Source organism: Pipistrellus kuhlii, unplaced genomic scaffold (genome assembly GCF_014108245.1).
Source record: "Pipistrellus kuhlii isolate mPipKuh1 unplaced genomic scaffold, mPipKuh1.p scaffold_m20_p_12, whole genome shotgun sequence".
NCBI classification, from domain to species: domain Eukaryota; kingdom Metazoa; phylum Chordata; class Mammalia; order Chiroptera; family Vespertilionidae; genus Pipistrellus; species Pipistrellus kuhlii.
In genome coordinates this window covers 34,070,172-34,085,562 of record NW_023425427.1, presented here as the reverse complement: position 1 = coordinate 34,085,562, position 15,391 = coordinate 34,070,172, and the positions used below count along the sequence as shown (strand labels likewise).

General features: G+C 38.6%; 1 protein-coding gene across 4 annotated transcripts in view; it reads left to right on the top strand.

The window, feature by feature from the left end:
* The window catches only part of RFX3 (regulatory factor X3), a 269,949-nt gene that overhangs the window by 245,659 nt on the left and 8,899 nt on the right, over positions 1–15,391 (top strand). For 2 of the 4 annotated variants that reach the window (XM_036433934.2, XM_045580160.1), the window contains 4 exons: positions 69–277; positions 5,427–5,580; positions 13,644–13,706; positions 14,652–14,694. In XM_036433934.2, the coding sequence (XP_036289827.1) occupies positions 69–277; positions 5,427–5,580; positions 13,644–13,706; positions 14,652–14,694 (469 nt within the window). The remainder of the gene's footprint in view (positions 1–68; positions 278–5,426; positions 5,581–13,643; positions 13,707–14,651; positions 14,695–15,391) is intronic. The other 2 variants (XM_036433933.2, XM_036433932.2) reach the window with 1 other exon arrangement.

The window sequence follows — 15,391 nt, the reverse complement described above, 5'->3', positions numbered from 1 at the left end:
GTTTGTGTGCAGCCATTTAGTGAAAAGATGTATTGAACTTTTCTTTTGCTCTGTGTGTACTGTCCCAGGAGCAGGCTTCCTGGGTGTGCCAGTGTGATGACAACATGGTTCAGAGACTAGAAACAGACTTCAAGATGACTCTCCAGCAGCAGAGCACCCTGGAGCAGTGGGCCGCATGGCTGGACAACGTGATGATGCAAGCCCTGAAACCCTACGAAGGGAGGCCCAGTTTTCCGAAAGCTGCCAGGCAGTTTCTGCTAAAATGGTCTTTCTACAGGTACCATCTAAATTTTCCCTGAGCTTTATTTATCATAGTCTGCAAACATGTGTGTAATGTACACACTTCTCAGACAAAGGAAAATAAGTGAAGACTTTATTCATAGAAACTTCCAGTTAGAATTATTTTCAACCCAATTCATTGATTGCAGTTTTATGGAATCGTATCAGGAGGCTTATGAAACTCAGCTTTCTGGTAGGAACAGAAAGCCTCTTGCTCAGAGCACTAGCGTTCTCAGATGGGAAGACCCAAGACTGCAGTCCAGATAATGTGTTTACAACAGCAAGAAAGAGGCCACAGTCCTCTCTCTGGCAAACAGACATTATGAAGGCTTTTCTTTTTTGAGGCCTTGGCACCACTTCTTTCTATTCTCTTAGGCCAGTGGTATCACTATGGCTCGGAACATGTTAGAAATACAAATTCTCAGGTCCTCTCCCCTAAATCTCTTTAAATCAGAATCTACAGAGGTGAGGCTCAACAATCTGTGCATTTTTAATGTGTCCTGGTAATTCTAACGCATGCTAAAAACCATCTAGTTAAATTCTTACTGATCAATTACAACTGTTTTCAAATCTAGCTGAACATCAGAATTAGTGTAAAAAAAAAAAATCTACATACCTCCCAAACCTCTACTGGATTAAAATCTTGATGGTTAAGGGAGTAATGATTAGGAATAAATCAAAAATTCTTTCTTTTAAAGCTTATTTCTGGTGATTCTAATGCATAGCTAGTTTAATATCCAATAACCTAGTAGCCAGTACAAAATGTATCACTTTTTTACTGATAATATTGACATAAATATATATTTTTATAGACATAGAAGAATCCTAGAGGAGAACGGCTTTCAGATTACTTGATATATGATATCAAATGTTGGTATAAGCTATTTACCACAGGTCTGCCCCAAGCGTTTCAAACAGAGCCTAAGATGGCATAATACCTTTTATACTTGGGATGGGATTGACAGATGAAGTTCCATTTTCATAGTTAGATAAGCTCTATTTTTTGACCCTGGCATTTGTTCTTTGGTGGGTTTATTTCTTTGCTTCTTTAGATAAAGGTGACCCTGTTGGCTTGGGCCTAAAAACCATATATACTTTGAGGTTTGGGCAGGTTCCTAATTTTGATTCTATACAGCCATTCAAGTATCATAATAGAAAGTAGTGACATGACCTCAGGATATACCACTGACTTTGGCTATGGTACACCATGGTTATTATCTAGACGCCAGCTGTGAGTCCAAAGCTGGCCGTGAGGAGAGGAGGTACATGAAGAAGTAACAGAGTTTAGGAACTAATAGTGCCAGACTATAGAACTTCATCTTGTTTGGATCATCCTTATAAAGGTATCTTTTCATTATAATCATTGTTGCTTTGGTTTTTATTGTAAGTGACTTGCTTTCTTAGCTGATTTGGTCCAATTCTTATTTCTTAAAGTAGAGCTGCAGATTTACTATCTAGTTAAATTCTTACTGATCAATTACAACTGTTTTCAAATCTAGCTGAGCATCAGAATTAGTGTAAAAAAAAATACATTTTCAGTTAAGAGTTAAATTAGAAAACTATTTTCAGGATATAAGAATAGTGTCTAGCAAAGGTTCAAATGCAGTGAAAGAAAGCATGGCAGTTTCGTGTGGTTTTGGTTTTTGTTTTGGAATGACATAATTCCATAGTTCTATCTCTCATATCTAATACCCATGGCCCACATGATTTGAGAAGCGCCTTATGAAGATGCTGACTGACTATGACCCACTGATTTGCTTCAGTAAAACCCACGCTAGGTTTAGAATCTCCTCTGGATATATGGGAAAGATTTAGAAAATAGCATCACAGTGTTCTCAAAGTAGCAGTAATAGAAATCAAATTTTTAGTTTGTTAGTATTTCTTAAGATTTCGTGTATTTTCCCTTTTTTTTTGCAAGTTTATTTGTTATTCCTCCATTTTTCTCCAGAAAATTAAATAGATGGTATATGTGCTTCATGAATGATTGATGAAACATAAGTTCTACCAGCTGGTTATTCCAAAAACCAAATGACCTAAAGCAGAGTACATCCTCTATATCAGAGAAAGCAAGTTTTTTCCCCTTCTCATTGCTTTCTGCTGATGTTGTGTCAGGCCTACCCTTACTTCTTCCTGAAGGTTTTTATTTTTACTACATTTAGTTGATAACATTTTAGAAATATACCCCTGGAGCCTTTGTCTCCACAGAAATGTGTTGCAGGTAATATTGAAAAGAGAAAATTACTTACTTGTATTTTTGTTCTCACAGATACACAAACCCAGATCATCACTTGCCTGCCCTCTGTCCTCCCTGAGTTGGGGATAATTGGCTTGTTATTATTAGGCACTATTATGGTTATTATTTTCATTTCAAAAAGACTTGAAGGCGTACAGTGAAAGGCCACAGAAGGGAAGGCATATTCTGACAGATGCATAACTCCTGCTGGCAGGCAAAGTCAATAGCTTAAAAATCTAAAAGCCTTTAGAATCTGAACTGCTTTTTACTAAGGCATTAGGACATATTGAGTAACGAACACTGCATTCATAAACTATCAGAGAAACAGAATTGCAGGTATTTTTTCAAAAGTTTTTGGCATTGTAATAAGAATTTGGCAGTCACTTATACAGACTCTCAATTTCTGAAGCCAGTTAATCTCACAATTTCTAAGATTCTGTGTGTCTATTTACATGCACACAAATATAGAAATGAACTGGCAGGGAATCATGATATCGGCTGGCAGTTGATGAATGGCTGAAAACACCCTCTTTTCTGGATGGGGGTCTCTCCTTGCCTAACCTGGCTTTAAATGGCTACTGTTAGCTCCCTGGGAGGTGGGTAAAAAATAATCACCATCTTTCTTGGGCATAAATGGAAAAGTTATGTGGGCCATTTCTCAGCTTGTGTGTTTTGTGGATAACAGAACACAGCATTACTCAGGATCAGGATAACCAAATATCCCATTTTTAAGGAATGAAATGTATAGCTTTTATAGTGATTTGAAAGGGGGCACAGGGAACCTAGCTTTACTACAACGGGACAATATATAAATCTTCCATAAAGTAATACTCTTTTGAAATCAACTGTAAGCACTGTTAAAAAGACAGTCCAGGCCCTGGCGAGGTAACTCAATTGGTTAGGGGGTCATCTTGATTCACCAATGTTGTGGGTTTAAACCACAGTCAGGGCACATACAAGAAGCAACCAATGAATGCATTAAAAAGTGGAACAAATTGCTGTTTCTCTCCCCACCCCCTTTCTCTCTTCCAACACCCACTGTTCCCTCCATCCATCTCTCCCTTCGTTTCTCCCCTCCCGCCTTTCTCCCTTCATGTATCTCTATAAAATCAATAAAAATAAAATTTTTATAAGAAAAGAGAGTTCCCAAGGAGGTCTCAGGTGTGATGTTCTCACTTTTCTTCTTAGGAAGGGTGTGTTATATCCCCAAATACACAAAGAGGTGGATTGAGTATCATGTGCTAGAATAAATGTTTCCATTTCCACACAATGAATTATAAAGACAAATACACAAGGGTATCTTTCACCATCATAAAATAATTAACATTTATTACTGATTTGAAGATGAGTTGAATTTGTGGTAACTTAGCAACATAAAATTCAATGGAATCAATTTTGCAACATGCCTTATAGAAGTCTGAATCAACAGTAGGTTTCTAATTAAACTGTTAATTATGTCATTTAATACTTGGCTTGTAGGGCAGAGGCCCAACACAGAGAGAGTAAAGCAGACATAGCATTAATAATATAACTCAACTGATTCTTTTCTAAACATGTGACAATAATTTCTTGGCATGCTTATCAGTATGTTTAAAAGATAGCTAGGTATTGCCGTGACTGGGTGGCTCAACTGATTGGAACATGGTCCTGTACACCAAAAGGAGGTTGCCAGTCCGATTCTGGTCAGGCCACATATCTGGGATAAGGGTTTGAACCCCAGTTGGGACACACACTGAAAGCAACCAATCAATCTCTATCTCTCTATCTCTGTCTCTGTCTCTTTCTCTTCCTCTTCCTCACTCACTTTCTCCTTCCTTCTCTTCCTTCCTTTCTCTAAAATCGATAACACACACACACAGACACACACCCCTCAACACCCTACACATACCCCACCCTGATTCTAATTAGAAATATTGAAGAGGTTTGAAGTGCATGGACAAGCCAATGATGGACTTATCTTCAGTGAAGCCAAATTTTTATTTTAAACTCATTTACAATTTAAATATTAAGTTTATAGTTAGTATCTATAATAATAAAAGCATAATATGCTAATTAGACTCAACATCCTCCCAGATGACCTTCCAGATAAAGCCAGGGCTGCAAGGGAAGCCCCGGGTCCTGGGAGCCAGAGGAAGGCTGGTGCCAGCAGCCAGGCCTACTCTTGCATGAATTTCATGCATCAGGCCTCTAGTTTTATTAATATTGTTCATATTTTGGTATTATATTTTATAAATTAAAAGTTCACATTTTCAAAGACAGGCATTTCTTCATTGATTTTAATACACTTTTCATGGAAAATCACCTTAATTTAAGTGGAAATCAGTAAGAAACTGGAATTACAATAAATTTGTCTTCCACCCCAGTCATACAGATCAATGTAAAGATCATCTACATTCTACTTTGCCACATCTGAGAACATTGCTTAGTATGTTTTATAACCTTTGTGTGTGGCACAAATACATCTTTTCCCAAAGGTTGATGCTTCTGATCAAAGCTACTATCATTGAGAAGTAGAAACACAATGTTTACCCATCAATAAGATTTTCACTTTGAGTTGCTTTTTCTTACGGAGGTGATGAGTTGTCAACCTTTCAAAACTATTTCATATTCAATTCTGACCCATATGAGAACTCAGTGGGATCATCAGACTTGCCTATGTTAGTAAAATGGCTTTTCCCATAAAAACCTGTCTAGCTCTAATAAAGTCCTAAAGTGTCAGTGAGGATTACCTCTCTTACCTCCCTGTTTCAAAGAGTTGAGCCAACTGCTTTTAATCGTGAAATTATTGCATGGCAGGCTGTGTGCCATACCCATCTTTCAGACCTCCAACTTGACTTCTTTGAAGAGAAAAAGTAGGTTGAACTCTAATCCTCGTCACTAATATTGGCTGCATCTGTCTTTTCTCTTGGAACAGCTCAATGGTTATTCGGGACTTAACCTTACGCAGTGCTGCTAGCTTTGGCTCCTTCCACTTGATCCGTCTACTCTATGACGAGTATATGTTCTACTTAGTAGAGCATCGTGTTGCTCAGGCAACAGGAGAGACACCCATAGCAGTCATGGGCGAGGTAAGAGAAACTGAAAGAAATATGACCCATGAGGTTTTTAAAAAAAGAACCTGAATTACATTATAATCTAAATATATTCATTATTGAATATGGTTCCTAACCAATAAGTCTTAGACCCTGGAGGGGCTGTGGATTTGTTTCACGGGTCCTTAAATTCCTCTGTTCATCTGTATTTTCTTAATCAGAGGATTCTAAAATTACAAATTACATCATGTGAAAGTTCCTGGAATGTTTGAGTTTGTTATAATGGTACCTATGTAAAAGAAAAGTTTGAGAATCACTGGACTAAAAAAAAAACAAAAAAACGGTAATTGGGAAATAAGAAAGGTTGATGCTTCTGATAAAACTAAGAACTAAGAATACAGAGGGGAAAGGTTAAATGTATTTTGGAGACTTTTCCCCAGTGTCCAAAAATGAATGATTCTGATTCAGGAGCAATGTTGATAGTGATGGTCATGATGATAGCTGACATTTTGGGCCACTTATATGTGCCAGGCAGTGTTCTAAGTCCTTGCCATGCAACAAAGCATTTCACACAAGAAGTCTTTGAGTTAGATACTACTTTATCCTGTTTTACAAATGAGCATCTGAGACTCACTTTGGAAGCTGAGACACAGATTATTACGTAGCTAAGTGGTAGAGATCTGATTTGAATACTCAGTCAGATTTTCAGAGCCTTGCTTCTAATGACTAGATGTGAAGAAAAAAACTCTCTAGAATTTTTAGATAGTAAGCAAAATGTCTTATTTTCAACAAATGTCTAAAAGCTAAAACTCTGAAGTTACCATAAACAAGGGTTTGTTAATATAATTAGGAATAAATGCAAATGCTCAAATGATTCAGCACTAGCTCATTTCCTTGTGTTGAATTGAGATACTTGAGGTCTTGCAGGATTATACCAGGTAAGGCAACATTACAAATTAACCACAGCAATAAAGAAGTTCCGTATATGTGCTTATTTAAATGTAAAAAGCGAAAATATGTGTATTAGATGCATTTCCTAGTTTAATAAATATACTAGTAAAGGTATAAGTTTAAAAATATACTTCAAAGTCCTCTCTAAGAATTATAATATAAATAAGGTATATGTTAAACATTCAGAATGTAGGTTAAACCAGTGGTTCTTAACCTTTCGAATGCCACGACCCTTTAATTCAGTTCCTCATGTTGTGGTGACCCCCAACCATAAAATTATTTTTGTTGCTACTTCTTAACTGTAATATCTGTGTTTTCCGATGGTCTTAGGCTCTACAGCAGCAGTTCTCAACCTGTAGGACACGACCCACAGGTTGAAAACCGCTAGCAGGGTTGCCTAAGACCATTGGAAAACACAGATATTTATGATTCATAACAGTAGCAAAACTACAGTTATGAAGTAGCAACAAAAATAATTTTATGGTTGGGGGTCACCACAACATGAGGAACTGTATTAAAGGGTCGTGGCATTAGAAAGGTTGAGATCCACTGGGTTAAACTATTCCTCTTTCTCCTTAAAAATTTCTGATCTGTGTATTTGTCTGATGTTCACTAATGGTGCTTGTGTTTAAATGATGCCAGTTATTTAGGTGTGAGATTTTATGTGCCCTTAGTGCCTCTTTCTCCTTAGTTCTTTTATAGATGCCTAGTTGCAAAATGCCCAGTTGGTGTGTAGATTAAATACTGTAAAACTTCTCAACTCAGAACTCAAAACTTCTATTTCAGAAGTTTTACATGCCTTCTGGTATATTACATACATTTTCCATCCACCTCATACGCTTCAGGGCTTATTTAATACAATGATCAGGATAATGATATAAGCCACATGTGTCAAACACAAGGCCCGTGGGCCAAATCCGTCCCGCCAGGCCTTGCAATGTGGCCCACACCGTGCTGTCATCACTGCACTCCGCTGCGTTTCCATCACAATGACAGTTTATGACTGTTCAGTAAACCATTCGGCCCGCGATTTAGGCTGGATTTTAGATTTTGGCCCCTTCTCTGATTGAGTTCGACACCCCTAATATAAGCATTCTTATTAACAGAATGTGGTAACTCCTGATGCTTGGCCTTTGCTTTCCTGGCATCTCTAGGGAACAAAGGCAGTGGTCGTGAGCCAGGTGAGAAGACTTAGTAGCCTTCTCAGATGCTTGTACAAGCAGTGCTGGCTCACCAGAATGAAAATGAAAATAGCCTTACATAGTTGATACTGCTAACTAATTATTCTAATAGGCAGTCTTTCTCCCCCCACTATGTGTGAACAGTATTTGCAGGTATGACAGATTATTAAATGAGGTGAAAATCCTATATAATAAAGAGGTAGTATGCAAATTGACCATCACTCCTACACACAAGATGGCCACCCCCATGTGGACAGAAGATGGCCGGCAGGGGAGGGCAGTTGTGGGCAATCAGGTCATCAGGAGAGGGCAGTTGGGAGGAACCAGGCCTGAAAGGGAGGGCAGTTGCAGGGGAACCAGGCCTGCAGGGGAGGGCAGTTGGGAGACCAGGCCAGCAGGGGAGAGCAGTTAGGGGCGATCAGGCCTGCAGGGGAGGGCAGTTGGAGGTGATCAGGTTGACAGAAGAGGAGAGTTAGGGATGACCAGGCTGGCAGGGGAAGAAAATTAGGGGCGACCATGTCGGAAGGGGAGGGCAGTTAGGGGTGACCAGACTGGCAGGGGAAGGCAGTTAGAGACAGGGAAGTGGTTAGGGAAGCAGGTTGACAAGGGAAGTGGTTAGAGGTGATCAGGCTGGCAGGCACAAGCAATTAGGGCCAATCAGTCAGGAAGGCAGCCTAGCGGTTGGGAGCCAGCAGTCCTGGATTGTGAGAGGGATGTCCAACTTCCTGTTTAGGCCCAATCCCACTGGGAATCAGACATCCCTCGAGGGGTCCCAGTTTGGAAAAGGGTGCAAGCTGGGCTGAGGGACACAACTCCCACCCTACCCCGTGCACAGATTTCATCCACTGGGCCTCTAGTACGATATAAGTAGAATCTGTGTCATAAAATAAAGTATGAAATACTTCCTGTAAGATCAAAGATCTAAGTACACCTCTTGATTTCTTTGCTTACTATCCCCTTACCTAACTTATAGGAAAATCCTTTGAGCTGTCTTTGCTCATTCATTATTTAGCCTAGGCCAATTAAGGCTAATTTTATGTTTGATCTCCCCATACATTGATGCCTCAAACATGTAAGCCCTGGATAGACCAATTGGCATGGCTATATTATCATATCTAAACTTTCTTGATTCTTGGTAAAAGAATGGAATTCATGAAAAAAGAATTCTGTTTATTAATGTGTTATATTAAGCTATCCTAGATGTCAGATTGAACGTAATAAAAGGCTTTTTCATGTTGAAGTTCAGTTGCATTCCCTTTGCAAATGTCAAGTTCAGAAGTATCTGTATACACAGTGAGAGCAACACCTAAAAAATTCACCATTACCCCTAATCACAGCAAGTAGTTTTCAATCATCAGTAAAAACAACCACAACATATTGTCACTGTTTATTGAGAGCTATTATACACTTAATAAAATTAAACTCTTGTTCTGTCTGCTAATGATACTACAATCTGTAATGATACTACAATCCTCTCTGGTAATCATACTGGATACCTGAATGTCATCTTTCACATTTCTTTCTATCTGGTCTCCTATATCCAACCAATTACCAAGTCTTCTCCTTACCATTACCCCATAGAACAGTCAGTATCATCATATGAATATATAAAGCTTATTGTGTTACCTGCACTTAAAACCTACAGCAGCTTTCTCTTCTATTACTTTAGAAACAAAATCTTTCCTTGGTACAGAAGGCCAGGTCCTGGCTCTGATTAAACCTCAGTCTCCCTCTTACTACTCCTGCTGCAATCAGTGTTCTTTTCTCTGATCTCATTCACCAAGCTTTTCTCATCATTGGACTCCTGTGTAACTGGTTCTTAATACCTGGGGCTCTGCTCACCTCTTCCTTGCCACTAACCTAAGTCCTACTTCATATCTTTTTTATTATTATTATTTAAAGTATTAAAATAGTAGTACATATGTCTCCTTTTTTCCCCCCATTGACCTCTCCCTGGTCTCCCCTGCCCCTGTCACATGTCTCCACACCCCCCCACCCAGTGTCTGTGTCCATTGGTTATGCTTATATGCATGCATACAAGTCCTTCAGGTGATCTCTTAGCCCCCCAACCCTCCCCTGCCTTCCCGCTATAGTTTGACAGTCGATGCATCTTTGTATCTATTTTTGTTCATCGGTTTACAATGTTCTTTATATTCCACAAATGAGTGAGATCATGTGGTATTTATCTTTCAATGACTAGCTTATTTTGCTTAGCGTATTGCTCTCCAGTTCCTTCTTTTTTACAGCAGCATAGTATTCTATTGTGTAGATGTACCACAGTTTTCTAATCCATTCATCTATTGATGGGCATTTAGGCTGTTTCCAAATCTTAGCTATTATAAGTTGTGCTGCTATGAACATAGGAGTGTATGTATCCTTTATGATTGGTGTTTCTGTTTTCTTGGGATATATTCCTAGAAGTGGTATTACTGGGTCACATGGCAGTTCCATTTTTAATTTTTTGAGGATACGCCACATACTGTTTTCCACAATGGCTGCACAAAATACCATGGCCTGGGCGAGTCTAGTTTGAAGAAGTGGTGTTAGAAGTTTAAGTTTTAAAAAATTTGGCTCTCAAAAGAAAGTTCAATCGTACTGTTGATATTTGGCTCTGTTGACTAATGAGTTTGCAAACCACTTCCCTAGACCAGGCTGTGGTATTTTGTGGAAGAGCCACACTCAAAGGGCCAAAGAGCCGCATGTGGCTTGTGAGCTGCAGTTTGCCATAAGGGTGGATGCTCAAAGTAAAACCAATGGAAACTAAAAAAAATTAACTTCAGTGAACATTATTCTAGTGCAACGAGGAAATACGCAGATAATGTACCTGTGGAATAGTAGACTTGTTACAGACTATTTTTAAAAGCATGAATCATAGTGCTAGCTAAAAATCACTTGCAGGAAAGGAAACTGTCTTGGAACAGTAGTAGCTGGGAAAATATAATGTGCACTAGTCAAAAATACATTGTTATTTATAATACAACTATTTATTATTTTTAATTGAGGACTGGCCTTGTGCTAGGTGTTTTACACTCTCATTTAATATTCACCATAACCTTACAAGAGATGAGGAACTTTGGTGGAAAGTTGCCCAAAATCAGAACTAACAAGTGGTAGAACTAACTGGAGAAAGTAGGACTTTCTCACTCAGATGGCCTCAATCCATATTTTAATTTTTCACCATATAAATTGTTTGGAGACTGATCCAGAATAGGGACTAATTTATTTTATCCATATAATACAGCTCCCTGCAAAGCACCCACACTCACAGTCATATACAAACCGGATGCTACCCGGTAAGCTTTCGTTATTTTCTTCTAGGCTTCTTTTCTCTGCATTGCAGGGTGCATTATGATAGTCCTCCACCCATCTCCTTTCCACTTGTTGTTAATAGACATTCAGAGTATGCTAGTTGTAAAAGTTTTTTTGGTATAGAAAGAGCATGTTTTTACACCCCAAACCCCATGGTCTCTTCATTGGGGTTTGGGGTGTAAAAAATAGAGGTGATATAATCAAAATTAAGGAGTACCTGTGTGTTGTATTAAATTAATGCTGTGGTTTCTTGTTGAAAGTGGCTTTAATGAGCACCAAAGTTCCTTATTTCCAACCTTATTTCCATAAAGGATATACTGGCAGGCCCAACCCTGATATTTGCAGGGCCTCGGACACCCTTATGTCTAAATATTTTTAAAGTTATGGAGCAACTATAAGTAAAGCTATTCTGTCCACCTCGGTTGATAAATGTATCTTGGTAACAACTTGGAAGGCTGAGTTTAAATTTAAAATTCTCTGGCTCCTCCTAATTCTATGCCAGAAAGTGGTGACCAAGACACCGCCTGCTCCTGGCCCAGACTCTGGCCCTGGACCCTTACCTTCTCTTAACGTTTCGTTCCCATCTGTGCTATGAAGAGCCAGCCTTGAGCTCATGCTTGTGGACTCCTCAGTCCATGTTCAGATTTTGCCCACTCTTTGCAAACAGCTGCCCCTCTTTGGCTATGTCTTCTTTCCTCTAACTGGTAGACTTGGAGAAGAGACCGACACAGGCATAGAAAGGACTCAGGGTCACTGGGCAGGGAACTCTGGGGTCTCGGATAATAGGATTATGCTCTAGGAGTTGGAAGGGGAACCCAGACCCCAGAGGGTACATCCACTTGGCCCACTTGGCTTCTCACATCATGAGGAGGGCGCAAACACAGGAAAGCCAGGGCAAGGATCTCTACGGAGTGGGGTCCAGGACTAGGCCTCTTGGTTTGACCTAATGGTAGTGTTACATGTTCTATTTTTGAGAATACTTTTCTCCTCTAAAGCAACTAAGGCCTGTATTCTTACTCACTTGAAATGATATAAAGGTACACAATTGCATTTATTACTGTGTTCTCAGGGGGCAGAGGAGTGCAAAAAAGCCACAACAGTTAGAATCACGATGAAAATATGCTACCTTGTACAGAGTGGCCAACAGCACATGGCCAAGGGGCAGGACAAATAGTCACTGGGGGGCAGAATTTGTGAAGTCACTGGCAGAAATCGAGGCCATCTTAGAAGTCTTCAATAAAATTGTTTGGAAATACATACTAAAGGCCTGATGCACGAAGATTCGTGCAAGAATGGGCCTTTCTTCCCCTGGCTGCCGGCACTGCCTTAGCACTGGCCCAGAGCCTCCTTTCTGCCTTCCCACACTGCCCAGAGGCCCTGAGCAGCTGCGGTGGTTCCTGATATGCAAATTAACCTGCAGTCTTTGTTGGGTTAATTTGCATACTCCTGATTAGTTGGTGGGTGTCACGAAAGTACAGTCAATTTGCATGTTTCTCTTTTATTAGTGTAGATTATTGTTCATTAGTGGCAATAATAATTTAGTCCCAAAAACTTTTAGAGGTTTGTCAAAAACAAATGGAATATTCACTTTTCATAGGTATAGAGGTATGTTTAGAATAGGGTTGGGGAACCTTTTTTCTGACAAGATCCATTTGGATATGTATAACATCATTCTCAGGCCATACAAATTTATCAGCTTAAAAATTAGCTTGCTGTATTTGGTCAATCATTTAATTAACTTTCCCTAAGGCCTGGGCAAGGCCAGACCAAATGATTATGCAGGCCTTATGAGGCACTTGGACCAACATTCCCCACCCCTGGCTTTAGTTTCAAAAATTGAATCTTAAGTGTTAAGTATTTATTTCAAATAAATTAAAATCTCATATCAATTAGATATAAATTATAAAAGATCCCTTAGTTTTAGGCATTCTCTGTTTATAGCTTTAAAATTTTTAAATAATACCAAAAATATAGCCTCATTGATTTTTGTTGCTGCTTGTATTCTTTAAGAAATTTTATATAACTTTCACTCTGAATGTTTTATTTTGGATAATATAGGGTTCTGACCCATGTGATCAGGACCGATGTTAAAACAGCAGTATAGTGTTTATGATTTTATACTTGTTTCCCTGTGAGATGTACCTGTAAAGTAATGGATGGGACGGTCTTCCTAATAAACGTACTAGGAGCCATGTATCAGGGAGGCCCTTGTCCCCTTCAAATCAGTCACATCGAAAGCTGCACATTGTTCCAGTAACACTATTCTGACATAAAATGTTGTGGAATGCCTCTTTTCAAACTGTCTCTGAACTGCTAAGAAATAATAAAGACTAAAATGACATTATTCTGAATATATCATAGATTGTGAAAGATGAATTTGATATTGGTGAGTAGTCAGAAATCATCCCAGCACCAACTGCAGTGAATAAAATTTGGAAGGCTGTTTGGAGTTACAACTGGATGTAAAATAATAAGATGAGTTTTCTTGAATAATATGTAAACTAACTCTTGAAAGTGTCAAAGAGAAATCACAGAACTTTGGACCTTGAAATAAGTGTTTAAACTCCCAAGGTAGCTACTATTAGAACAGCACATGTTTAGGTTAAAAAAAAAAAATGTATATGTTTGCAAAATAAGATCAGTTTTATTACTTCATAGATAAACCTTGTAGATGAAAAAAATACTTCTATCATGGAACTCTTTATAAGCAAACTTCCGAATGTAAGTAGAATTTCTGTCTCACCCTGAGTCTGTTGAGAAATCTGAATTTTGAATAACTTATTCTGAATATTCAGCTTTAAAAAATATATGTTTTCCATTTAAAAATTGGATGGATTTAGGTTTTACTTCACCATTTTCTGATTAACTTTGTTAACTTTGCTCCTCAATTTTTTATTTAGTATATTTTGTTCATCTTTGTCCACCCCGAGTCTCTCAGAATGTATTATCCCATTGTAAAATTATCATCAAGCTCTGGAATGGAGGTAGAAAATAAAGCCTAAGCTGAAGATTAGACCTTGTTCCATATTACTTTAAGCTCTGTTTGGTTGGCATTCAGAACGATCAGATGCCTTTGTTAAAAGTGGAACCCTATTATCTTATTAAATAAGAACAGCAACTTACAAAAAGAAAAGCCTTTTTATAAAAGTAAATACTCTCAACTCTGAGGCTCCCATTATGTTTTTCATTTCAGCTAATAAAAACTTGAAAAACAGAATTCCAACAGAAAAACAAAGCAGCTGGGCCATGTTTTTCTCATGTAAACTCCAGGTGGACTCTTGGATGTGGCCTGGGTGTGGGCCTGGAGGGTGCGCCCGCTTCATCGGGCCCTTCCGCATTGATTGCACCATGTCTAGGCTGGGCCAGGCTGTCAGGCCCCTATTTCCTTGCTGCTGCGTTGAAATAATAAAAGTAAAATGGAGTGTGAAGGCAGAGAAAATTGGTAGCCTTTTGCAAGGAGACTAAGACAGCTAAATTGTGACACAATTCAAAGTGTTCAAATTCGACAAGTTTGATTGAAAAATTGCATGACCTATGTAGTTAGAGAGCAAAACGGTCACTAGTTTATAGTCTTAAAAAGCCACAGTGTGGTGTTTTTACTGCAGACTGAGAATATTTTTTTTATTCAGCCTGGTAGTAATCGTTACATAAATGCCTGTTTTGCAGTTTGGCGATTTAAATGCTGTGTCTCCTGGAAATCTGGATAAAGGTAAGAATTTAAAATAATGTACATTTTTTAAGGACTTTATTTGACTGGGAAATTCTCACAGAGGAAAATGTAGTGTATCTTCTCTGGCACTCCTACTTTGTGGAAATGGCATGCAATCTGAGGTGACTATGGCTGTGATGTCTTCGGAATCCTTCATTATTTCTCCATTTCCGTCCTATCTTTAAGTGAGGTACCTTAAGTATAAGAAATAAATTTAAACACAGTTACAGGCTCATTATAAGTTCGTTATAAGTTCTGACCATCTACAGAGTCCTAGAAAAAAAAGGCATAAAAGTTGGTCTAAATATCTGTATTCAAGGCCTATCAGGCAAGGAAAAAAAGATTCCTCAGCCTACCTATCTCCACTCCACGCTTCTCGATGGAAAAGGGACTTAGGAAAGCTGTGATGTTTACTGTAGAAGCAAGATCAATCATGGTATAGATGAAAAGGATGACATACATTCTTTTTAAATTATTATACCAGCCTTACCACTCTAATATGCTAATAGGACATATATTCCTGAAGAAACTCTTGATCTACCAAACCACAGAGGGGGGTGGCATGGGAAAGGCTGAAATAGACTACACAGCAGCAGTAAATATCCTACAGAAAACCAGCCCAGGTTTTATAAAAATATAAAATTTCTAATAAACAAGCACCATAGAACATGTAGACCTTTCTTAAAAAAACAACAAA